General features: G+C 46.7%; 1 protein-coding gene and 1 pseudogene across 1 annotated transcript; both read right to left on the reverse strand.

The window, feature by feature from the left end:
* Window positions 1–9,959: 9,959 nt before the first annotated feature.
* On the reverse strand, window positions 9,960–11,608 carry LOC146766276 (uncharacterized). The gene is made up of 2 exons (XM_085590751.1): window positions 11,247–11,608; window positions 9,960–10,982 (listed from the first exon to the last, which is right to left on the reverse strand). The coding sequence occupies exons 1-2, from the start codon at window positions 11,436–11,438 to the stop codon at window positions 10,485–10,487; spliced, it is 690 nt and encodes a 229-aa protein (XP_085446877.1). The 5' UTR covers window positions 11,439–11,608; the 3' UTR covers window positions 9,960–10,484.
* A 189-nt stretch (window positions 11,609–11,797) lies between these two features.
* LOC144247030 (E3 ubiquitin-protein ligase PHF7-like) lies at window positions 11,798–15,077 on the reverse strand (annotated as a pseudogene).
* Window positions 15,078–24,330: the final 9,253 nt, after the last annotated feature.

Raw genomic sequence — 24,330 nt, forward strand, 5'->3', positions numbered from 1 at the left:
TTAAGGTAACCACAGTATCAACGAGTTTTCTGGGTGTGAATTGGTGAAGGGCTGCAGTGTGGAACTCTAGCCACCTTAAGACAAAGACAAACAATGTTTGCTGACCAATGATAGTGTGCTCACAATTTGTAAACGATACTGAAGTGTATATAAACTGCCATCTTATAAAGAATAAACGGAGAATGTAGCATTAGCTATATTGGCTTGATCTGCGTTTGTCCTGTCCAGCATTCCCTATTGTATAAGAAGTCCCTTGCTTCTGCTTCCAGCTTTGGGTAAGGCAGTGTTTGAAATACAGACGCAAAGAAGACTGTAGGGTATGAAATACCATAAAGCTAAATTCAGGCATTTGTCAGACACAGCAGCTCAAGGTACTGAGCAGCACAAAGGGTTCTGAGTTTAAGAACCTCTCTTGAAAGAGACACTACGTGTGTCTTACCTGGAACTCAGCTGCTGGTACTGGATATTGGGCTCTGTCATCACAGCAGACACTGCCTGCACCCTGTCAAATGAACTTGAGAGTTAGGCCGGAGATGGAAGGAGGGGTGAACAATTAACAGTTTCCTTAGAAAATGAGAATTGAATTTAAACAATTTTTTTTTTTTCCCTTTTCGTCTGTTCCAAAACACACAGTAATGGAGATTCAGAGATCCCTTTGTTCCATCATGGCATTATCCAGTGCCTCCAGCTGTTTTAGATACCCGGAAGGTGGGACCAGAGTTCTGGTCCTCAGTTTTTGTGATTTGCATTCACTCCTCAACCTCTTCCCAATTCTTTAGGGTGCCAGGCTGCCTTGCAGGATCCTCACTCCAAGCCCAGCATCCTCACTGACACCAGCATTAGCCGCTTCTGATTGTGCAGCCGCAGCTCAGTACCATTTGATGCAGCTCTCCAGCTCTCCGCTCCCCCTCTACTCCAGCCTCATTAATCAAAATGGATGTTGGCAAACTGCAGTAAATGCCAATGAGATTTCTTCAGTGTCTCCTAAGTCCTCTTGAAAATAGTGTGCATGGAAATTCAGACGTTTCGCTCAGCTGCACTGCAGAGCTGACACTGCGGCACGGTATTTCAGAAAGGCAAAGGAAACAAAATACAGAACCTTCTCCTGGCACATACAGGTCACAACTAAATGACTGAACAGAACGAGTTTGATTTAACCAAGTTCTACTGCACAAACCAGAGCGAAAGCTTCAGGACATCACCTGATGAGGGACGGAGGGAAGAGCATATTAAAAATAAAAGCAGGGGAAGCGCCACAAATGCTTCCACTGCACCGAGCATCTCTGCAATTGGCTGGGAGAGCTGTTGCTGCACAAACTCTGCCTGCTCCCGCCCCACGGAGTAAGCCCTGCTCCCTCTTACAACAGGCTGAAGCACAGCATGGCAAGCTGTCCCCAGTTACTATCCCTGATGGCCATCCCCCCTCAAGCTCACAACAGTAACAAGTTTGCCCGAGATCCTAAAAATCTCTCAAATTGAGCTGTGTGCGGGAGGAAAATTGTAGTCCACAAATGTTTCATGCTAAGCCTAGCAAACTTGGCCTCTATAACTTCTGGCTTCCAAAGCAACAGATCATGGTTCAAACCCTGCTGGGGTATTGTCCAGTAAAAATCCCTTTCAGGTGCGTCATCACTGTAAGAAGGAGGTGAGGCAATTTCAAGAGGTACTAAACTGAAGGCAGAAAGGAAATTAAACTCTCTTCTCAAAAAAACAAGACTTGGGTTTACAACTAAAATACCACTACAAGGAATTCTTTTTGCTTTTTAAATAAGGAAAATTTTCCCTTTGTGTGGCAACCATGTATTAAAATCAACACAGACAAATGTGTATCTGAGTGTCTAAAAGTCTCACCTGTCCCAGGGGTAACTCTTTGTATGGAAAGGTGTGCCCTAGCCTAGGGGAAAAGTGCTGCAAAAATACCTGCTGCTTTAAGTTATGAAATGGAAAAGCTAACATCCTACCTCTTCAGCTCCTACTCTAATGCAAAGCAATGATGAATTTGGAAAAAACCCCAGACACTTAATAAAATTATCAACTTTAATATCCTGACAACTGATATGCTGGAGCAAATCCTGAAGGACCCATGGGATTCAGTAATACACTTTGGTCATAAAAAGGGGAAGTAAAGTGAATGATCCCAAATAGCAGGCCAAGCTACGGAGAAAATTCCCAACGTATAATTAAAAAGACTGAGTTAATAAGGATGTTGCGTTAATTCAGGTCCATCAATAAAACAACCCTAACAGCTTTAGGTATCATCTTCAAAACCAGCATTAATATGGAAGTGTTCAGCAGAAAGTTGGGCTTAAATAGCAGTAAAACTCTATTTATTTGGGGTGAATAGGAGATTTCTTCTGCAATTAAAAAAGTAACTGTCCAAGAAGTCACAAGTCCTTCATCACAGGAGTCACTTACACATGGAAATTACAGGATGTGCTTTTTTGGAGAATTGCAACAATACTTGCGAAGTATATAATAAATAAGAGCATGTAAAAACAAGTTAGAAATAAAACGGAATTCTTTAGCTCTGGTTTGAAGAGTATTCTCACTCCTCGGTCACATCACAAAGGCAAAGGCAAAGTGAACTGAATATAGCATCCAGGCTAGGGCCAGATTTGTCTGCTTCATGATTTAGAAACCTCTTGGGAAGCTGGGACACTTGCTCAGTTTGTGAACCCAATCTAAACTCTGTTTCTACTGGGGTATTGTTGAACTCAGTCCAGCTGGATTAAAACTAAGCAGAGAGATGCTTTCTGAACATAGCAAAGCCATAGCCTGTGGCTCCCTGGACCTGTAGGGAGCATGTCCTCACTCCCTAGCTGAACAAGCTATTTTTAGATTACACAAAATGGATGTCAACAGACCTGCTGTAATCAAATGCTGGTTAAAAACAGCACCTATCTTCAGCAAGGAGATGGCTCATGATGGCTCCCAAGGATGTTCCTAAAATGCTGTGATGCCCTAGCCAGTTTTCAAAAGGTTCTTTATCGCCGGCTGGGGGATACATCCAAATCATGAATGGGAGTGGGCTGCTGTGGTATATGTTTATTTTTTAGCATCAGTCTCATTACAGGGTTATGACAATGGGAAGATGCCAGCAGCTCACATCCAGGCAACAGACCAAGAACTTAATGTTACAATTTACTTTATAAACATTTTGACTAGTCACACAAAGCAAAAGCATATTGACAATAGTTCTATCCAATCACTACAAGCACACGTACCTTTAGTTAAAACAATGCTTGCTTATTTTGAATACAATACTTGCTTGTAAGCCTCAAGATACAATGCACAGAGCTCCATTATCAAGCCTAGACCTTCCTAATATCTCACCAGATATACTTTTCTGCAACTTAGGAAGTTATTCTACCCAAGCGTTAATACACAGACTATTGTTCTATTTGTTCTTTCTTTCTACTTCTTGTATAATTTTTCTGCTGACAAATCTTATAGCTACTGCGTAGCTCTAATCACCATCCTGGTGTCTCTGAGGCCTGCCTTTTGCAACGTGCCCAAAACCCTCTGATTCTAAGGAATCCCACAGACTTATCATTGTTATTTGCAAGCAAAAGATTGGTTCCCAAGACTTTTTCCATGCTTTTCTCAGTTTATTAGAACTCATCTTTATAACTGTCCCATGGCTGTGTTCCACATATTTCACAATTACAATTACACAGGTTACATTTATTTACCTGACACAAAACACAACTTTGCATTTCACATCGTCTTTCTTTGAGAGAAAGATTGAGATAAAGTCAAGGAAACAGGGCAGGCGAGATGGAAAGCTTCCCTTGAGATGCTTTTGGAAGGGCCTGCAAGGACCCTGCCTTCCTTCGGAACAGAGGTGGCCACGACACATGGTGTTGGCTGTCTTACCCTAGGTGCCCCCTCTGCTCCAGAAGGACTCTTGCCCACTTCATCACTTGTCTGTCCCTCCAGCTCCAGGGCCTCAAACCCGCTCTGTAAGGTACTAAACCTCTAAGTCAGCTGCAAGTTTTGAGAATAAGGCAGTGAGCATGGCTCGAACTAGGGTTTTTTAGTCAGGCTTACAATATATGTTGAGAAGAAGAGAGAAGGGGTAGATAGCACACGAGAATCCAGCACAGCCTCGCCAGATTTTTCATCTGGGTTCTTGAAGCACAATGCCCAGCACTTGCGCTGAGCCATCTTTTTGTGTGTTCTGGCGACCGGAACCATCCCACGGCCAGGCCCAGGGTAATTTGGGTGCCAAAGTCCTGTTGTCTGCAAACAGCACACTTTTTTATCCAGCTGGAGCTGATTTCAGCATGTTTGCTGAGTTGACTTTAGGAGTGTTTTCCTTATCTTGGCAGTTCTAACAGATGTCCTTATGGCCCCTAAATTGTGCATCCTTTGCGTCCTCAATCAGTGGGCGTCCTTCTTCCCAAGCTTTGTCAGCTTCCCTCTGGGTCTGAGATCAGTGAAACGTGCCCAGCCCTGAGTCTTCAAAGACCATTCTAGCAACAAGTACTTTGCTTTTCTAACACCTGACCGTCACTCCGAGCTTGCAGGCTGCCATGTGCGGCACACGTTAAATGTCTCTTCTTGTTGATCGGGTTTGAAAGTGTGCAAAGCTCAAGCGTTACAGGACATCCTTTCTTCATCAGGAATGGGACCTGCGGGGTCCCGGCCCGCAGATCTTGCTGCTGGCCGAGGCTGCAGTGCCAGAGCTGCCGTGCGCCGTGGCACTGCCGGAGGGCCCCGGCAGAGCCGGGCTGGCAGTGCCGACACCTGAGGGAAGCCCTGCCGTGGCACTGCCGGAGCGCCCCGGCAGAGCCGGGCTGGCAGTGCCGACACCTGAGGGAAGCCCTGCCGTGGCACTGCCGGAGCGCCCCGGCAGAGCCGGGCTGGCAGTGCCGACACCTGAGGGAAGCCCTGCCATGGCACTGCCGGGGCCGCTCCTGCCCCGGGGCCGCCGGCAGGAGCGACGCCTGGGACCTGCCGACAGACCGGCATTGCTTGGCCCTCTTCAGTAGATCGAGGGAGTGGCACCACGAAATAGCAAAATATTACACCTGATTTAAAACACCAGAGGGAAGCCATAGAGTTGAAAGGAAAATGGTGTGCCAAAAGATAAAGAGCACGAAAGGGAAGACTAAAGAAAACATACTGAATCTTAATCTTCACATTAATCTCAACTATATCAGAGGAAACATGACAGTGAAAAAACCTACTCAGTGTTTTGACATTAGAAGGGTTTGCCATCATTATTTTGCAAGTATGTTCAACTCTTAAAAAGCAGTCAGGTATTCCTTTGTCTAGTGCCATGAATTTAATAATGGGATTGGATTTGGTACAGCTATCCCTCAAATTCTCCACATAAAGGAAGCTGAGTACTTAGCCATGAGTCAGTAAAAGAAATCTTCCATTCTATCATTGTTCTGTAGTAAGCACTTAATAAAAGAAGTAGTTCTGCAAATTGATGCTGATCCTTTAGCCATCTGTTAGAGAAACATACTATAATATTGGCTTCTTGGCTTTCCACAAATATTAAAGTGGAAGCTCTATGTATAGTGTAAAAGTAACCATGAATTAACGATATATATTTAATTTCTGCTATAAATTAAACTTAGAGAAGTGAAGTACCTGATATTACTCTTCAGGAAATTGAACTTACTCTTTGGTTCGGATCACATCCAATGAATGTATGATGAACACCTCTGCTACTGACCGGAGGAGAAGGCGGACAGGAGCAGGGCTCAGCAGGGCTCAGCAGGGACTAGTGCCCTTGTGGCTCTGGGCCTGTTCTGCAAACTCCCCACACTCTTCTGTCTCCCAGACAGAGAGAGAACCAGCACCTGGAGGAGACTGTGACCTTTCTGGACAGGGACTCACCGCTGACGGCTGCCATGAGTGACAGCAAGCAGGAGGGCCCTGGTGCCAGGGAGCCAGGTGAGGGCAAAGCCGCCCTCCCAGAGCCGGGCCCTGGGGCTCCTGTGGCAGGCGTTGTGTGGGGCCCAGAGCAGAGGCAGGGGGAGGCAGGAGCTGCTCAGCCATGCCGCGGCTGGGAGCCTCCTTCCTCCCCAAGTGGGGCCCAGCTGGGCCAGGGGGCAGCTCTTGGGACACCCGTGCCCACAATGGCCCCTGCTCTCCAAGGCCTCCAGCCCTGCCCATCAGCCAGGCAGGCAGGCAGGGACAGAGCAGCCCTTGGGGCCGATGCTGCTGCAGCCAAAGAGCCCCGCAGAGGTGCTCATGCCCGCTGCCACTGGCTCTGTGCCCTGCAGTGTGCATGCTGTGTCGCCGTGCAGAGGCTGACCCCTGTGCTTCCCCAAGCGCTGCCACCAGCTCCTGTGCTGCTGCTGATGCTCTGCCCAGCCCACCCACGGGCACTGCTGGAGCCCCACACCCACCACAGCCAGCTGGGGTGTGACAGCTCTGCTGCTATGAGCACGGCTCTGGGCAAAGCACCCGTGTGTCCCTGGGCTGGGGCCAGTGCCCAGGTCGGGCTTGGCAGAGCTTGTCTACTCCTGGAGAGCCGGGGCCAGTGCCCAGGTGGGCCCTGGCCCGGCTCTGGGGCACCTTTGACATTCCTGCTTGCCTTTAGAGCTGCCAGGGATGAGCCGGAGCTCAATGGCCCCGGCCTGGCTGGACAGTCAGGACTGGAGCCTTCCCGTGGCTCCCCAGCACCCAAGACCATCATCTCCAGCTTGGAAACCCTGCCGAACAGGATTTGCCAATTTTTTTCCTCTTAGATCTTTGAAAGGATTTTGGTAGTAACATTGTTTGACCACTTCTTCAAGGAACAAACGTGGCACGTTTCTATTCAGTAAAGAGTTTATTGGCTTCCTTGCATTTCTATTTGGTATCCCTATGCTTCCTTCAGCATTCCGGGAAATAATGAAAATCTACCGAATTCTTCAGAGAATTTTCTGAATCCACTATTAGGCAAAGTCTCTAAATTCACTCCTTCTCTTAAATACATCCTTTACGTACAGTTAATTAGCTGCTCCTGTAACATACAAAGATGTAGTGGTTTACCTGCCTGGACAACACAACATGATGTTATACACACCGGTACACTAAAACACGTTTGTTCCTGGCGAGTTGCAAAGTTGCAGGCTCTTCTTGAGGTCCTGAATTAATTCTGCACGCCCATTCATACCTGCATTCCCTCCTCTTGCTCAGCTTTCACCTACAGTTCCCAGGGAACACATGTTACATACTCACCTCAAGCAATAATCTACATCGGTCTTCCCAACCCTTTTTCTTCACTGAACTCTACTGATCTACAAAATAACTTTGGGCCCTCTGTGCAAAAAGAAGAACCAATTAATAGGCTTAAACATTTTCAATTGTGCTGCTGCTTCTAACAATCATGGGCAACTCAGCAATAAAGTCAGGAGTCAATTCTTCACATCCTTCCTGTTCTCTTGCCCACCACCAGACGTTGTCTCCCAACAGAAATGTTCCCTCCTGCAGCCTGGTGTCTGCGGGACAATGAAAGGCAGCAGCAGTTTTCCTCAGCATGCTGCAGTCTAAATTGCAGTGAAATAGCCGCTGTTTCATTAGAAGCTCAGCACCAGGATCACACATCTTCCCCCAGAACTGGGGCCTGCTTAGGACTGAGCTCTCCACTTTAACACCCCCTGCAAATCAGACAGGCTGGAAGAGTGCTGGGCACGAACTGTATGAACACAGCAATACATTTCTGCAGCGTTATTGAATCAGTCTCGAGAAATGCACACCATTTAAGCGTGTCTTAAGACTATTCTACAAAACATATAACAAGCAATTGTTTTGCTGGCCTCTGCAATTTTTGGGGACGGGACTCCATATGTTTCCTTTGGTTGTTGTTTTCTTTGTTTCTAAATACAAAATCCCCAGGATTCAGAAGAGAAACCCCCAGATTCATTAGGACAAATCACCACAGGGATTTATGTGGGTGACAAGAACACAGAATTCCTAATGGTAACACCAGAAAGACAGGAAAAAGTTAAAGGCGATAAAAATACCTGAAAGGATCCAACATATCTAGGTAACCTGTCAAGTTGCTAATGTTTTCGTGAGCTCTGCAAGTCTGGATTCCTATTAGGCAATTACCTGAAAGAGAAGAAAGCCAGAAATCTGCTTGGCCTTTATTTTACCAGGACTTTTTCACGGGATTCTGCCATAATTTTGAGCACAAGTAAGGACGCCAAAATTTGACTAGGAAACATTCCTAAGCAGGCAGCATCTTTTCCTCCTCACAGAATTCCAGGAAAAGTTTAAAAAAATACAAAAGGGGGTGAAGAAATTCTGTCGTACCTCTTAGGCATTCATCATCTTTGGAGAAGAAGACAACTCTAGCACTTTCTGTGCGTGGTAAAGAAACAAACCTAGACAAGTACAAAGGGATTTTAGCATTCTAAATTGTACTATCAAATTCCATGAACACAAGTTAAAACTGCAGTGCTTCAGAGAAATGGTATACAGTGAAAAGCTTTATTCCCTAGTAACCAAATAGAGCCTTCTAGAAAAAAAATAAAACTCTTCTTAACAGCAAACTGACTGTGTCTTTGGTTTCTGGCCAAACTCAGTTTGGAGTTGGTCAAACCAAAATGAGCCCGTTAATTTCTTGTGCTCAACGTCTCTCTTTTCATATTCAGCTTCACATCACATGGGCTGCTGGGAGTTTTGACTCTGGGCAGCACAAATGGTTTTCCAAGATAACTTTCACTGCTCAGAGGTGTGCAATCTCAGTTTCCCATTCCCTGAGTGCTGCTATTAATATTCCCACAGCATCCAACTACTACAGCCAAGTAGACAGCAAATAGAAACGGAACTTGCATTTCTTGGTCCGTTTCAGTGTCTCACGTCTCAGGCTCATCATCACCCTCAGAGCTGCCGTCTTGGAAACGTGAATCCTCTTGCCATGCGACTTTTACCGGCTTTATTGTTCCGAGTCTGCAAGACTCTGCTATAACAGCACCGAAAAAGAAACAAAGCCATATCCAGATTATTCCTCCACTTGTCAGGAAGAATTCCTCCTTTCAAGACAAATACTTACAGTGGAGAAGACAGATGTAGGAAGGACAGAATCTGCTTCTGCCAGATTTTCTGAGCTACATCTCTGCTCCAGGATTTTCCACTCTGTTCTCAGGATCTCTGCTGTATTCTTAAACATTTTATCGTTGCATTCAGAAGACACCGAATACCTTCTGAATTCAGCACAAGTGTGGGGGGCTTGTTGCTTTGTGTTGTTGTGTTTTTTTTTTAAATATTTTGGATAACTTCACACGGTTTCTTTTCTCTCCTACAGGACTGTGACTTGATTTATGTTGTTTCATCCTCTTTTCATAAGGTCTCATATTATCTATGGTTAGAACTTCCAAAGCATCACGTTTCATGCAGTTTCCTTCTTCTATAGGTCCAAGAAGAGAATTCAGTAGCAAAGAGAATGTTCGTGGATCTTGCGGTCATCTCCAGGCTTTTGCTCCTCCCTCTCCATTAACACACATTTAATTTAAAATCTTGTTGGGTTCTCTGAAACTTGATATGACAGGTGTGTCACCTTTCTCCCTGTTTGAGAGATTCAGGGCATGACAACAAGGTTTTTCACCACTCACCAAAAACCCCAATGCCTTCTCAAAGCATGCCTTTCAGAATTCCTGAGATGCAAGCATGAGTTACCTCTCATTCATGTACCACAGCCTTGGCAAGCAGAAATGAAGATCAAAATGCTTCTGCCTACTTACTGTCTTCTGCTGTGGAAAATCTCCTGCGTCCTGACCTTCTTTACACCACAGTGCTCTACAGTGCCTGCCAGAAGCTCTTCCTTAGAAATGGCACTGTGAGAAGGGTCCTGCTGTTACCTACTTTGATGCCCAGCTCCTCTGTGTCTCCAAAGAAGGAAAACTTGAACGCGCTCGACTCCTGAGATGCGTTGTTCTCGGGCAAAGGTCCCAAATGGTCATCTGGGGGCAGGGTCCTGTGCATCCTCTTTGTCCCAGCGTATTTCCACAATCTTTTCTGGTTTATTATTTGGAGCTCCAAACAAGTCTTTTAAATCAGCAGCAATATAGTAATGGATTTCTTCAGACACTTGAGGCAGTGTCTCACTCTCTTCTTTCTTCTTCCTTTTGGCTTTACTGAAATTAGATTGTTCAAGGATAGCAAAACAACGCACATCCTTTCCAAATACAGATTCCCAAGGAACCACCTTGCTCTGAACGTCTCCCTAACCGTATCCAAGCCCATAAAGGAGAGTTTAACTTTCAAGAGTGAGCAGTGGGGAAACATCTCAGCTTGGAGTCAAAAGGCCGGAACAAAAGTCCTTTTTCTTTAGCCACATCATTTAAGTGACTTTTCACTTAATACATGGTAAGACAGAAATCAAGGGCTTTAGCACAATACGACTTTCCTGCCAGTAGAAATGTCAAGAGCTAATACGGTTTTCTCACTGACCTTCAAATCTCAAGGTCTCTGTATTGACTGTTCTCACCTTCACTTTTGGCAGCAAACAGATGGACTAGAAAGAAAACATGAAGCTACGTGCTGCTGTTGGAGGTCCCAGTTGAGGCCCGACGCCTCTGGTGGGAGCGGTTGCTCCTATGGGAACTCTCTGACAGCGTTCCCGTGCGCCTGGGCCTCTCAGCGCTTGCTGCTCTCCTCCTGCTCCTGTCCTGGCGACTCCTGGACCGGAGAGGTTGATCCGAGGCCCGGCGCTGCAGGCGGGAGCGGCTGCGTCTGGGGGACGTTCCTGACGGAGTATCCCTTTCCCTGGGCCACTCAGTCCTTGGTGCTGTCCTGTGGCTGCTGTCACGGCGACTCCTGGACCAGACAGGTGGACTTAGGGCATGACCTTGCTGGCGGGAGCGGCTGTGTATGGGGGACCTCCCTGGCGATGTCTCCCTTTGCCTGGGCGTCTCAGTCCTTGGTGCTGTCCTGTGGCTGCTGTCACGGCGACTCCTGGACCGGACAGGTGGACTTAGGGCCTGACCTTGCTGGCGGGAGCGGCTGTGTCTGCGGGACGTCCCTGGCGATGTCTCCCTTTGCCTGGGTGTCTCAGTCTTTGGTGCTGTCCTGTGGCTGCTGTCACGGCGACTCCTGGACCGGACAGGTGGACTTAGGGCCTGACCTTGCTGGCAGGAGCGGCTGTGTCTGCGGGACGTCCCTGGCGATGTCTCTCTTTGCCTGGGCGTCTCAGTCCTTGGTGCTGTCCTTTGGCTGCTGTCACGGCGAGTCCTCGACTGGAGAAGTGGACTTAGGGCCCAATCTTGCTGGTGGGAGCAGGTGCATCTGGGGGATGCCTGTGAAGGTGTCTCCCTACGCCTGGGCCTCTCAGTCCTTGGTCTTGTCATGCTGCACATGTCACAGCGACTCCTCGATCGGACTGGTCCATCTGAGGCCCGACCTTGCTGGCGGGAGCGGGTGCGCCTGCGGCCAGGCCCAGCATGTCTGGAATGGCCCCTGTCCTCAAGCTCAGGGGTGCTGCTGTACATTGACCTTGTTCTGCTGGGGCTGCTGGTGTCCAGCGAGGGAGATGGCAGAGACTGCTGCCGTGCTGTGCGTTGCTGGCTGCTGCGGCTGCTGGTCTCTGCGGATGAAGCCTGGGGATCCTGCCCCGATGGCACCGGGCCATGGGAGCTGGGGCTGATGGCCTCAGATTCTGTGGAGCCGTGAGCAGGCTCCAGTCCTGACTGACTGGTCGGACTGGGGCCACTGGGCTCTGCCTCATCCCTGGAGGCTGTAAGGACAAGCAGGAATGTCAAAGACCACCCAGGCCCAAGGCAAGCCTGGCCAGAGCAGAACCCCAGCCCTTCAGGAGCAGACGGGCTCTGCCAGGCCCAGCCTGGGCACTGTCCCCAGCCCAGGGACACCGGGTGCTTTGCCTCATACTCGTTTCAAGACCAGCACAGCTGTCACACTCCCAGCTCTGTACGCTGTTTCTCAGGCCAGAGCAGCGCCTGTGGGTGCCCTCAGCAGCGCAGGAGGAGCACAGGAGCAGTTTCCAGGGCCTGGGGAAGCAAATGGGTTTATGGCACTGAGGACAAATTGATTGTCCGGCCAAGCTCTTCTAGTTCTTTTCTCTTTGAGCCCTTGAAGTGACACGGCTACCCTGCAGAGCCTCAGGTGCCGCTCCCCAACTTACCCCTCTTCCTCTGCCTCCTCCCTGCCTCCCGGGTAAAGGCAATCCCTGGCATTGCACCTGCTGTGCCTCTCTCCTAGATCCGCGTATGCATGGTTGTCCTCCCATGTTGGCAGTCTGATGGAGAAAGGAAAAGCTGATGAGTTTCTGCTGCCCTCCCCTCACAGAGGTACAGGTTGTCCCTGCTCTTCCTCCCGTACTTTTCCAAGGCATGCGTGAACCTGAAGCCCAGACTCACGGGACAGGGCAGGGACAGGACTGGTGGGGCAGGGCCTGGCAGAGCACAGACCTTGCAGCTCCTGTCCTGTGAGGCAGGCAGAAGGACACCAACCTGAAGGGGATTCGGATCCCCAGGATGAACATTTCCACAGTGAATTCCTTCTTGTTTCTGCACAGGGGGCATTGGAAGAATAAAGCACCAGCGCACATGGCCTGTCCCTGCAGGGCAAACAGAAGCAGGGTGAGCAAGGCCCTGGTGCTGCTGAGCACCTGCTTTGCCCTGGGGCTGAGGGGAGGGCTCCTACCTGGATGCAGTCCCTGTGGAACCAGGCCCTTTTGCACGCTGGGCACACCAGGGTTCTGAAAGTCTTTCTATCCTCCACTGGCTCCACGCAGATGAGACAATCGGTGCCTGGCTCTGGAGTTGCCTCAACGTTCTGCTTTGCACGGTGCACAGGGCAGAAGGAGCTGGAGGAAAATGGATGGGCAAAGTGAGAAATGCTTGACCATTTCTCATTGGTGGCCAGAATGGGAGAGGAGTTACCTATATGGGGTAATGTATACATTGACGCAGCCACCCTCCTTGGCACAAGGCAGGTGGAACCATCTGTCACAGCCCTCCTTGCAGCACATGATGGTTGCCCCGCTCTGGCCACAGACACAGCAGCGCTGGAAAGAGCCAAGCAGCCCCATCAGCAGCAGCCTCGGGGCCTCCCCAGGCAGCCCCAGCGCTCCGGGCAGGGCGCAGGATGTGGCCGCTGCTGGGTCTCAGCCCACAGAGCCGTCTGGTGGAGGAGGGGGGCTCCTGTGCCAGAGCCTCTGTGCAGCTGCTGGGAGCCAGACTTTGCCCCGCAGCCGGCCAGAAGGGCAGGCCTTTCCTTCCAAGTGTCTGGGCTAAGCTCTGGCAAACCTCACCTGGCAAAATCTCCCTGCTTGAGTCAGGCCCTCACCTTTTGTGCCGACCTCCACACTGCAATTTGGATATCTCTAGGAAGAAATCCCATGAGTCCAACATGTTTGTTCTCTTGAGGAAAAAGTAGAGTGGCAAAGAACTGCAGCAGAGAGGAGGAGCAGATGAGGAGAGAGGGGCAGGAACTGCCCATTGCAATGGTGGATGGAGCTCCCGGAGCCACTCACCAGGCAGAACACGTGGGCACAGAGTCCGCCCTTCTCCAGTTTGTCACCGCAGATGTCCGGATCAGCCTCTGCACGGCGACACAGCATGCACACTGCAGGGCACAGAGCCAATGGCAGCGGGCATGAGCACCTCTGCGGGGCTCTTTGGCTGCAGCAGCATCGGCCCCAAGGGCTGCTCTGTCCCTGCCTGCCTGCCTGGCTGATGGGCAGGGCTGGAGGCCTTGGAGAGCAGGGGCCATTGTGGGCACGGGTGTCCCAAGAGCTGCCCCCTGGCCCAGCTGGGCCCCACTTGGGGAGGAAGGAGGCTCCCAGCCGCGGCATGGCTGAGCAGCTCCTGCCTCCCCCTGCCTCTGCTCTGGGCCCCACACAACGCCTGCCACAGGAGCCCCTGGGCCCGGCTCTGGGAGGGCGGCTTTGCCCTCACCTGCCTCCCTGGCACCAGGGCCCTCCTGCTTGCTGTCGCACATGGCAGCCGTCAGCGGTGAGTCCCTGTCCAGAAAGGTCACAGTCTCCTCCAGGTGCTGGTTCTCTCTCTGTCTGGGAGACAGAAGAGTGTGGGGAGTTTGCAGAACAGGCCCAGAGCCACAAGGGCACTACTCCCTGCTGAGCCCTGCGTGAGCCCTGCTCCTGTCCGCCTTCTCCTCCCGTCGTCGCCTCGAGGAACACCGCAGTCCACTCTGGCTGTTCCTCCGCTGATTCTGGGCAGGGAGAGGCAGGGGAGCCTGCAGCACAGGCCAGAGCCCCGAGCTGTGGGGCTCCGCTGGTCCCTGAGCAGCAGCGTCCCTGCCCTGCCTTCTCCTCCCGTTGTCAGGTCGCACTGACACGCGGCCTGAGCCCAGCCTTCCCTTTTGTGACCTTGCTTGCACGGGTCACAATGGCCACTCTGACATCAGCATCGTGCATCCACAATTGGGGCAGCCATGGCCTCAGGTCCCTGGCAACCACTTGAGGCGGCCCCCTTGGTAACTGCCCAGGTTCTGAGATGGGTGTGAAGGTTTGGCCAGGAGGGAACCCAGGAAGGGACTCCTGCAGCAAGTGCAGGGCCAAATGCCACGCCCTGGGGCAGCCATCGAGGCTGGTACTTTTGGCAGTAAGGTGCTGTTCAGGCACTGCCACTCCAGGGCTCCAGCCCCGGCCAAGGGAAATCTCTGCTCCTGCCCCTGGCAGGGGGCAGTCACACAGAGATTGTGCATTGAGTCAGGAGTGGAACTGAGGCCACACATGGACTCTAGGTCTCTTCAGAAGGTTACTCCGAGTTTATTAGAAACCCATTATTTTATACACCGTTCTATTACAGGTGGACCTGATTAGTCATTTAATCAGCAGCTCTTCGCACCATTGACGAATTCACAAGACACTCTTTGCTAAACATCTGATGAGAAAACAGCCGTTCAAAACACCAGCTGCAAGGTTGTTTTTAGTCTTTCTCTCAGGCATCTCAAAACTCCCCACAGCAACACCTGGGAAAGTTTATCTGGCTTCTCTTTCTCTGACTAAAGTGTTGCATCCACATGGATTCTCTTGCACTGGAGAAATTCAAAACCTGCTTCAGGTGAACTGACATTTTCCTCAAGACCTCTCTGGGGAAAACCAGGATGAAAGTGAAGGCACTGCCTTGTTACAGGGGCATTGCCATGCCCGAATCCTCAGTGAAGGAAGAAAATTAGCAATGGTGACACCGCTGTATAAACACAAAGCACATTTCAATGGTCAGCTGAAGTGCCCGGAGGAGACAGACATTAACCACCCTCACACTCATCCTCAGGACAGTTTTGTCTCCACATTTGACAGCTCTTCCTTTGCATGTTGTTTGGTTTATTACAACTCAGAGGCTTAAAATAACAGTGCCCAGTGTAGTTATTAGACCCCAAAACATTCCTCTAACAATTGCCTTATGTATTTCTCACTGTCATGTCCCAAGACTTTTTATCTGAGGTCAGAACAAAAGAATTCCAGCCTCCTGCCCATGATAGAGATGGGGAGATTTTGAAAGGATATAAGGACAACCATTATCTGTTGGGAGGTTACTGTGTCTTGGTTTGACAAGACAGGAGTCTGTGAAGGAGGGCAAAAGCCTCCTGTGGAATGGAGAAGGTAAACCCCCTCCCTCTGAGTTACCAGGATTTTTAAATTAAAAAGCTCTCAGGCAAAGATATGGGAATGGGAGTAACAATTCTTTACTAGGAGAAACTAAATAACAATTTAAAAAGGCAAATGCAATTGGTACAAATAAAACTAGTGATAAAGTCCACAATCTGACACCCTGAGGAGTCGGGTTGTTAGTAGTAGTCTGGTTGAAATGACAGCTGCTCCCCTTGCAGTGGCTGATGAATTGCAGCTGAAGCGGTGATCTTAAGAAAGGTATAGTTTTCTGTGAAGATCTGGTGGCAGTTGGGCTGGTCTTCCTCAGCGCCGGGGCTGCCTCCGAGCTCCACCGCCGCCGCCTCACCGCGCTCCGGCCGTTTCTCTGGGAATCCCGCCAAAGGAGCTGCTTCTCTGGGAATCCTGCAAAGAGAGAGAGAGCTGCTCTGTCTCCCAAAAGGTACCCCTTTATACAATAAAAGAGTGCTTGGCTTCCCCCTCTGGGTGGAGCATCTCACAATGGGATGGTGTTACGTTACCTGGCCTGCAGTGAGCCAGTCAATGGCCCGTTAACAAACGATTACCTCTTCGGAACCAACCATTGTTCTTGGAAGAGATAACAAACCTGCCCAACCTCCAACAGATGGCAAATAGAATACAAGCTTATCTTACAAACCAGGACACTGATGAAGAACAGGAAGTTCAGGGGAGATGGAAAGAAGTCCAATTGCTTTCCAAGAATAGGAAGAAAAGCTTTTTAAAGCCAGTATACTTTGCCACTTTATATTTGCTTCTCTCCCAAGACAAAAGATTTTACAGTGTGACTTTATCACAATTGGTTTTGTATCTAGAAAATTAAATGTCATTGTTCTGTAAAATGATAAAGCTGCAAAATCTAAAATTAAAAAAATAAACAACCAAAACCAAACACCAAACCAAAGAAAACTGAAGTATTTGTCAATTCAAGTGCAAGGTAGATCAAGTGCTACCTGCCAGCATCAGTTGGCAGGTTCTGCCAAGGTGCAAAGGCTGCCACACCAGCATGGCAAGCTTGAAAGAGTCCTGTGTAGATTCATCACAGTGGAGAAGATCAGCAGGACCCGAGCAAATACAGAGACTTGTACAGTTTCAGAAATCAGATACAGGAAACAATTCCTTCAGAGCTCTCTGCTACAGTTTAAATTCATTATCTACCAGAAGGAAAAAAGTAAAACAGACCTTTAAAACAGACTATCAAAGCAATAGTGGAGTTTTCAAGAATGAATCATTTTCTCTACTCTATGGGACTGGACTTAAGCAGATCCCACCCTTGAAGGGAGCCTGGGAGTGCAAATACAGAAGGGGCAATCCCACCCTGAATTTGTCAGGAAGAGGAGCTGCTCTTTCCACTCTCTGTGGTCATACAGTTTGTCTTTTCCAGACTGGGAGGTAGGAAATTTATTGTTAAATTACATTTCTAACAAATTTAGGAGCTTTAGATATTGCTTCAATACATGCAGTAAAGCATCTCCTTTACTATATAAAAGCATTGTTTTTAAAATTAAGTTTAAAGCACTACTGCGATACAAAAGAAATGTTTTGTAAAAAGTACTTTATCCCCCAGAACTCAAATAAGGTTTTATAAACAGACATGCACTTGTTACTATAGAGAATCCTAGAAGCCTTTTGTTTCAGTTATTGTCTATCTTTTTTCTTTGTGTAAAATGCTGACACCTTTGGTAGGTGCCAACAGATTGAGTAATCCAACAGGCAGTTCTTTTCACTACCCACCATTACTTTCACACCATGAAGACTGGAAGACTGGTTTTTGTCAAGCTATTCCATATGACAACACATTTCCCCCCACTAACTCCAACAGCTGTAGCCTGAAATCAGGAAAAAAAAAGTTAACTGCCAAGTTAACCCCAAGACTTACTATTCTTTTAGAATTTAAAACAGTGACCGCACCACTTGTTTTTATGCTTTTATCTCCCTCATCTTCTTTTTAGTACAAAACACATACCATGCATACTCAGAACCTGGCTATGTTCCCAGTTAAATCAAAGAACATGGCAGCATCCAAGCATCCACAATAACCTCCACTGAGACATAAATGGATCATCATTTATCAGTCACTCTGCCTATGCAAAGTAAGTATTGCAAATCACATGGATGATAAGAGGAGTGTAAGCAGAAGGAGATAAAATAAAAATCTATGTGGCTCTAAGGCAGAAAACATGCTTTTAAGTGAAAAAAAAAAAATCAAACCTTACAGCTGCCTCTGAGAAACTACAGCACGTCAAATTCAGCTTTGTTTTCGCTTAGATCATCTCTCTTGGAAAGGCTGTAGATGTTGGGGTTTTTTTCCTTCCAATTGAAGCTTTTTCTAGGAAAAACATGAGACTGCACATGTACATCTTTGACTAGAATTTCCTAGAGGAAACAACTTCATGTGAGAAGCTTGTGAAGAAGATGTTGAAATCAATGGCTTCCCTGCTTCCTATGTCCTTTCGCCCCACTGTGACTGCACTTCATTTACCTGCATTAACAGCACGGATGAGAGCCAAGCTAAGAGAAGGAATTTAAAAAGCTGTGATGTTTTCTCTGCCATTACTTAAAGTGACACATGCAAACCCAAGCGAACAGTCTCTATTAGACACAGAGGAACTAAAATAGGATCTTGCAGCCTGGATGTCAGGTAGAAGTGAACATATTTGTCAAAATTACTGTAGAACAGGTACTGCATCAGGAGTGGCAAAAATTAAAAATGCCTTCCTGGGGAGATTCCAGCAGGGAGAAGGTTGCAGACACTTGAATTAGGTTTTCAGGTACTGTGCAGTTTGTTGGCATCTGACCCAAGGGCACAGCTCCCACACACATAAACTTTGGAACATCTAAGCATGGGTATAAGTGCTCTGGCTTGCAAAAGAACTCCGTGTTCAGCAGCTTGCAGTGGGGAGTGTCCTTAGGGTGCACTCAGAAATAAACCAAAATTAGGCCCCTTATGGCTTTGGGGGCTAGAGTTTCTTGGGGTTTGTTTTGTTCTTTTGGGGGTGGATTTTTAAAGATGTGTAGAGAACTTCTAGTTGCGAGCACTTTACATTATTAGACCACGCTAGTTGTCTTACCACTGAGCACAATGAAATATGAATTATTTTTATCTAGAATCATTGGTGATTCAAGACATGACAACACAAGTATTGTAGCCTTCCAAAAATGATGTGTGTTTTATTCTCTTGATACAAATATTCTATTCCTAGGAATGAATGGTAAATACAACATTTGCACACCCATTTTTACAGAAATACAGACACAAAGAAGACTGTAGGGTATGAAATACCATGAAGCTAAATTCAGGCATTTGTCAGACACAGCAGCTCAAGGTACTGAGCAGCACAAAGGGTTGTGAATTTAAGAACCTCTCTTGAAAGAGACACTACGTGTGTCTTACCTGGAACTCAGCTGCTGGTACTGGATATTGGGTTCTGTCATCACAGCAGACACTGCCTGCACCCTGTCAAATGAAATTGAGAGTTAGGCCGGAGATGGAAGGAGGGGTGAACAATTAACAGTTTCCTTAGAAAATGAGAATTGAATTTAAACAATTTTTTTTCTGCCTTTTTGTCTGTTCCAAAACATACAGTAATAGAGGGGAAATTTAGAGATCCCTTTGTTCCATCATAGCATTATCCAGTGCCTCCAGCTGTTTTAGATACCCGGAAGGTGGGACCAGAGTTCTGGTCCTCAGTTTTTGTGATTTGCATTCACTCCTCAACCTCTTCCCAATTCTTTAGGGTGCCAGGCTGCCTTGCAGGATCCTCACTCCAAGCCCAGCATCCTCACTGACACCAGCATTAGCCACTTCTGATTGTGCAGCCGCAGCTCGGTACCATTTGATGCAGCTCTCCAGCTCTCCGCTCCCCCTCTACTCCAGCCTCATTAATCAAAATGGATGTTGGCAAACTGCAGTAAATGCCAATGAGATTTCTTCAGTGTCTCCTAAGTCTTCTTGAAAATAGTGTGCATGGAAATTCAGACGTTTCGCTCAGCTGCACTGCAGAGCTGACACTGCGGCACGGTATTTCAGAAAGGCAAAGGAAACAAAATACAGAACCTTCTCCTGGCACATACAGGTCACAACTAAATGACTGAACAGCACATGTTTGGTTTAACCAAGTTCTACTGCACAAACCAGAGCGAAAGCTTCAGGACATCACCTGATGCAGGACGGAGGGAAGAGCATATTAAAAATAAAAGCAGGGGAAGCGCCACAAATGCTTCCACTGCACCGAGCATCTCTGCAATTGGCCGGGAGAGCTGTTGCTGCACAAACTCTGCCTGCTCCCGCCCCACGGAGTAAGCCCTGCTCCCTCTTACAACAGGCTGAAGCACAGCATGGCAAGCTGTCCCCAATTACTATCCCTGATGGCCATCCCCCCTCAAGCTCACAACAGTAACAAGTTTGCCCGAGATCCTAAAAATCTCTCAAATTGAGCTGTGTGCGGGAGGAAAATTGTAGTCCACAAATGTTTCATGCTAAGCCTAGCAAACTTGGCCTCTATAACTTCTGGCTTCCAAAGCAACAGATCATGGTTCAAACCCTGCTGGGGTATTGTCCAATAAAAATCCCTTTCAGGTGCGTCATCACTGTAAGAAGGAAAGCAGGGAAACAAAGGTGAGGCAATTTCAAAAGGTACTAAACTGAAGGCAGAAAGGAAATTAAAGTCCCTCCTCAAAGAAAACAAGCCTTGGGTTTACGACTAAAATATCTTTACAGGGGATTAGTCTTGATTTTTAAATAAGAAAAAGGAAAATTTTCCCTTTGTGTGGCAACCATGTATTAAAATCAACACAGACAAAAGTGTACCTGAGTGTCTAAAAGTCTCACCTGTCCCAGGGGTAACTCTTTGTATTGGAAAGGTGCGCCCTAGCCTAGGGGAAAAGTGCTGCAAAAATACCTGCTGCTTTAAGTTATGAAATGGAAAAGCTAACATCCTACCTCTTCAGCTCCTACTCTAATGCAAAGCAGTGATGAATTTGGAACAAACCCCAGACACTTAATAAAATTATCAACTTTAATGTCCTGACAACTGATATGCTGGAGCAAATCCTGAAGGACCCATGGGATTCATTAATACACTTGCATCATAAAAAGGGGAAGTAAAGTGAATGATCCCAAATAGCAGGCCAAGCTACGGAGAAAATTCCCAAATGTATAATTAAAAAGACTGAGTTAATAAGGATGTTGCATTAATTCAGGTCCATCAATAAAACAACCCTAGCAGCTTTAGGTATTATCTTCAAAACCAGCATTAATGTGGAATGTTCAGCAAAAAGTTTGGCTTAAATAGCAGTAAAACTCTATTTATTTGGGGTGAATAGGAGATTTCTTCTGCAATTACAAACAGTAATTGTCCAAGAAGTCACAAGTCCTTCATCACAGGAGTCACTTACACATGGAAATTACAGGATGTGCTTTTTTGGGGAATTGCAACAATACTTGAGAAGTATATAATAAATAAGAGCATGTACAAACAGGTTACCAATAGAACGGAATTCTGTAACTCTGGTTTGAAGAGTATTCTCACTCCTCGGTCACATCACAAAGGCAAAGGCAAAGTGAACTGAATATAGCATCCAGGCTAGGGCCAGATTTGACTGCTTCATGATTTAGAAACCTCTTGGGAAGCTGGGACACTTGCTCAGTTTGTGAACCCACTCTAAACTCTGTTTCTACTGGGGTATAGTTGTACTCAGTCCAGCTGGATTAAAACTAAGCAGAGAGATGCTTTCTGAACATAGCAAAGCCATAGCCTGTGGCTCCCTGGACCTGTAGGGAGCATGTCCTCACTCCCTAGCTGAACAAGCTATTTTTAGATTACACACAATGGATGCCAACAGACCTGCTGTAATCAAATGCTGGTTAAAAACAGCACCTATCTTCAGCAAGGAGATGGCTCATGATGGCTCCCGAGGATGTTCCTAAAATGCTGTGCTGTCCTAGCCAGTTTTTCAAAGGTTCTTTATCGCTGGCTGGGGGCTACATCCAAGTCACTAACTGGATTGGACTGCTGTGGTATGCGTCTCAAGCTGTTTATTTTTTAGCATCAGTCTCATTACAGGGTTATGACAATGGGAAGATGCCAGCAGCTCACATCCAGGCAACAGACCAAGAACTTAATGTTACAACTTACTTTATAAACACTTTGAGCAGTCACACAAAGCAAAAGCATATTGACAGTAGTTCTATCCAATCACTACAAGCACACGTACCTTTAGTTAAAATAATGCTTGCTTATATTGAATACAATACTTGCTTGTAAGCCTCAAGATACAATGCACAGAGCTCCATTATTAAGCTTAGACCTTCCTAATATCTCATCAGATATACTTTTCTGCAACTTAGGAAGTTATTCTACCCAAGCGTTAATACACAGACTATTATTCTCTTTGTCCTTTCTTTCTACTTCTTGTATAATTTTTCTGCTGACAAATCTTATAGCTACTGCGTAGCTCTAATCACCATCCTGGTGTATCTGAGGCCTGCCTTTCGCAATGTGCCCAAAACGCTCTGATTTTAAGGAATCCCACAATTCCCCCTCTTCTTTCAACTGAAAGAAACTGTCATAATCTTGTCGTTTATTAACTACCTTGCATTCATAGCTTTCCTATAATATCTCTGCTTATTACTTGCTTAAAGCACCATTTTTGTTTGCATTAAGCATAGCTATATTACAACACAACAAATTTATTGCTGTGAAGGTCCAATCAGTTCAAAGCACATAAGTCATATTTGATAGCAATTACAAGTCATTGTTCAAAATTGTCTTGCCGATTCCAAGGTCTTAGTTCTAAATCTTTGTCCATCTCTATACCTTCATCCACTAACTCTGTAAGAGTTTGAGAACTCTCTGTGAATGCATTTCCTACCTCTCTTTCCTGAATGATAAAAACTTGTTTGATAGCTTTGCCCATCATGTGTTGTACACACCGAAGTATGCAAGGTATTACTACTAGTATCGTAACTAAAATGCCTAACACACATAAACGTATTTTACAAAGATTCTTTAGCCAAGGTGCAAAACTCCATTCTTGGAACAAGTTATCTAACCATGATCCACCATCTTCTTTAATTTGAGCTGTCATATCCTTCAGCTTTTGTATGCTTTTGTGTATGGATTGAGAATAATCTGACAGATTCATACAACACAATCCTTCAAATTCCTCACAACCATGTCCATGTGCCGGTAAAAGAAAATCAATTGCTGCTCTATTTTGAAGAGTGGCATGTCTAACGCTGTTAACATCCGTCAGCATATCACTGATGGCAGTGGATGTGGCATTAGTTTGTTTACTCAGCCAACATCCAACCTGACCTAGTTGTTTCAATGCCACTGCTGAAGCCAGTTGGGGTAAAAACAAGCCTGCTGAAACCCTTTTCCCAGCATTTCAAGGCGTGAAATCACTCTTACACTCCTCATCATAGTAACTAGCAGATCTTGTCCCCCTGTTCTTCTTCTTAATGACTGCTTTAGCTGTAGGTGCTATGACAGTGAGCATTCCAATGCTACAAGGGCCACTTTCAAGGCGTGATGGAATGCCCTGCCAAGCCCTATCTCCACAAATGAACCAATATCCTTTTGGCAATTGTCGTGGATATTGGTCCTCCTTGGAAAACACATCCCAGTTGTCTGAATAATTGCACCAAAAACTCGAATTCCCGTATGCAGAATAATGGGGAGTAACATTGTACTTTGGAGGATCACCTTCTCGCCAATCATTAGCTGTAAACATAATGCAAAAATCCATTGTTAAAGAACCAAGGATTACTAATTCTTGGGGTACAGATACTGCCTTGGGAAGTTCTTTGGCCCAAATACTCAAATTTAATACAGGATCGCCCGCACTGTCAATTTCACCTCTATTGAATTGTTTTTTGACCAAGGGCAAATTGTTTACTGGCACACCGACTAGGCAGGTTGAGAAAGGCTTTTCTGGTTCTGAATTAGACAAGCATATGGTATCTGAGCCTGCTGCCTTGGCTAAGGTCACCCAACATTAGGTTTTGGTTGTTGCACAGGCAAATCTGCACAGCAAAAAGCAATTAAACCCAACCAATACCAGCATATCATTTGATTTTGCTCCATCCTTTTTCATGAGCTAATTATTGGCAAAAATTCCACCCATATATACCAATTCAGAAATGTTGCTTTTGACCTTAAAATAAAATTTCACCTTTGAAAATCCCATAGAGAGGATCTATAACATAAGAAACAAAAATCCCTGTTTTTGCCAAAAAGAACTCTACGAAACCAACAATTAACACATCTATAAAGAGCATAAAAATCAGAAGATTGTAGGTTCCACCGATGAACAAGGAATGCCAGACATGACCCGCGATCTCTCTGTTTGGCTCACGTCTGCGTACTTGCTTCTACGGTCTTGGACTCGTCAACACGTTCTTGGGAGTGATATGGTTTGACGTTTTTCACAGGGACCCACTTAATTCCTGCACCTGTAGAGACAGAAGCATACCCTTTGCCCCAAGTGATTAATCAGAAAGGACCTTCAATTTGTCCTGTTTCAGGGTTTCTAATCAAAACAAGGGGATTTTCTTTCAATTTTGCATGTGTGTTATTTGAAAAATGCCTAAAAATTGGTGGATCGGGTTCTGCTACAGAGATGTTTAAGAAATTAAAAACATATAAAGCTTTGTTCAACCTCATCTGTGGTGTAGCCTCCATTTCCCCCCTCTGTTGATCAAGTATGCATTTTAATGTCTGATGTGCTCTCTCAACAATCGCTTGACCTGTGGGAGAATGAGGAAT

The sequence above is a fragment of the Lonchura striata genome, chromosome 12 (assembly GCF_050655825.1).
Source record: "Lonchura striata isolate lonStrDom1 chromosome 12, ASM5065582v1, whole genome shotgun sequence".
Classification (NCBI taxonomy): domain Eukaryota; kingdom Metazoa; phylum Chordata; class Aves; order Passeriformes; family Estrildidae; genus Lonchura; species Lonchura striata.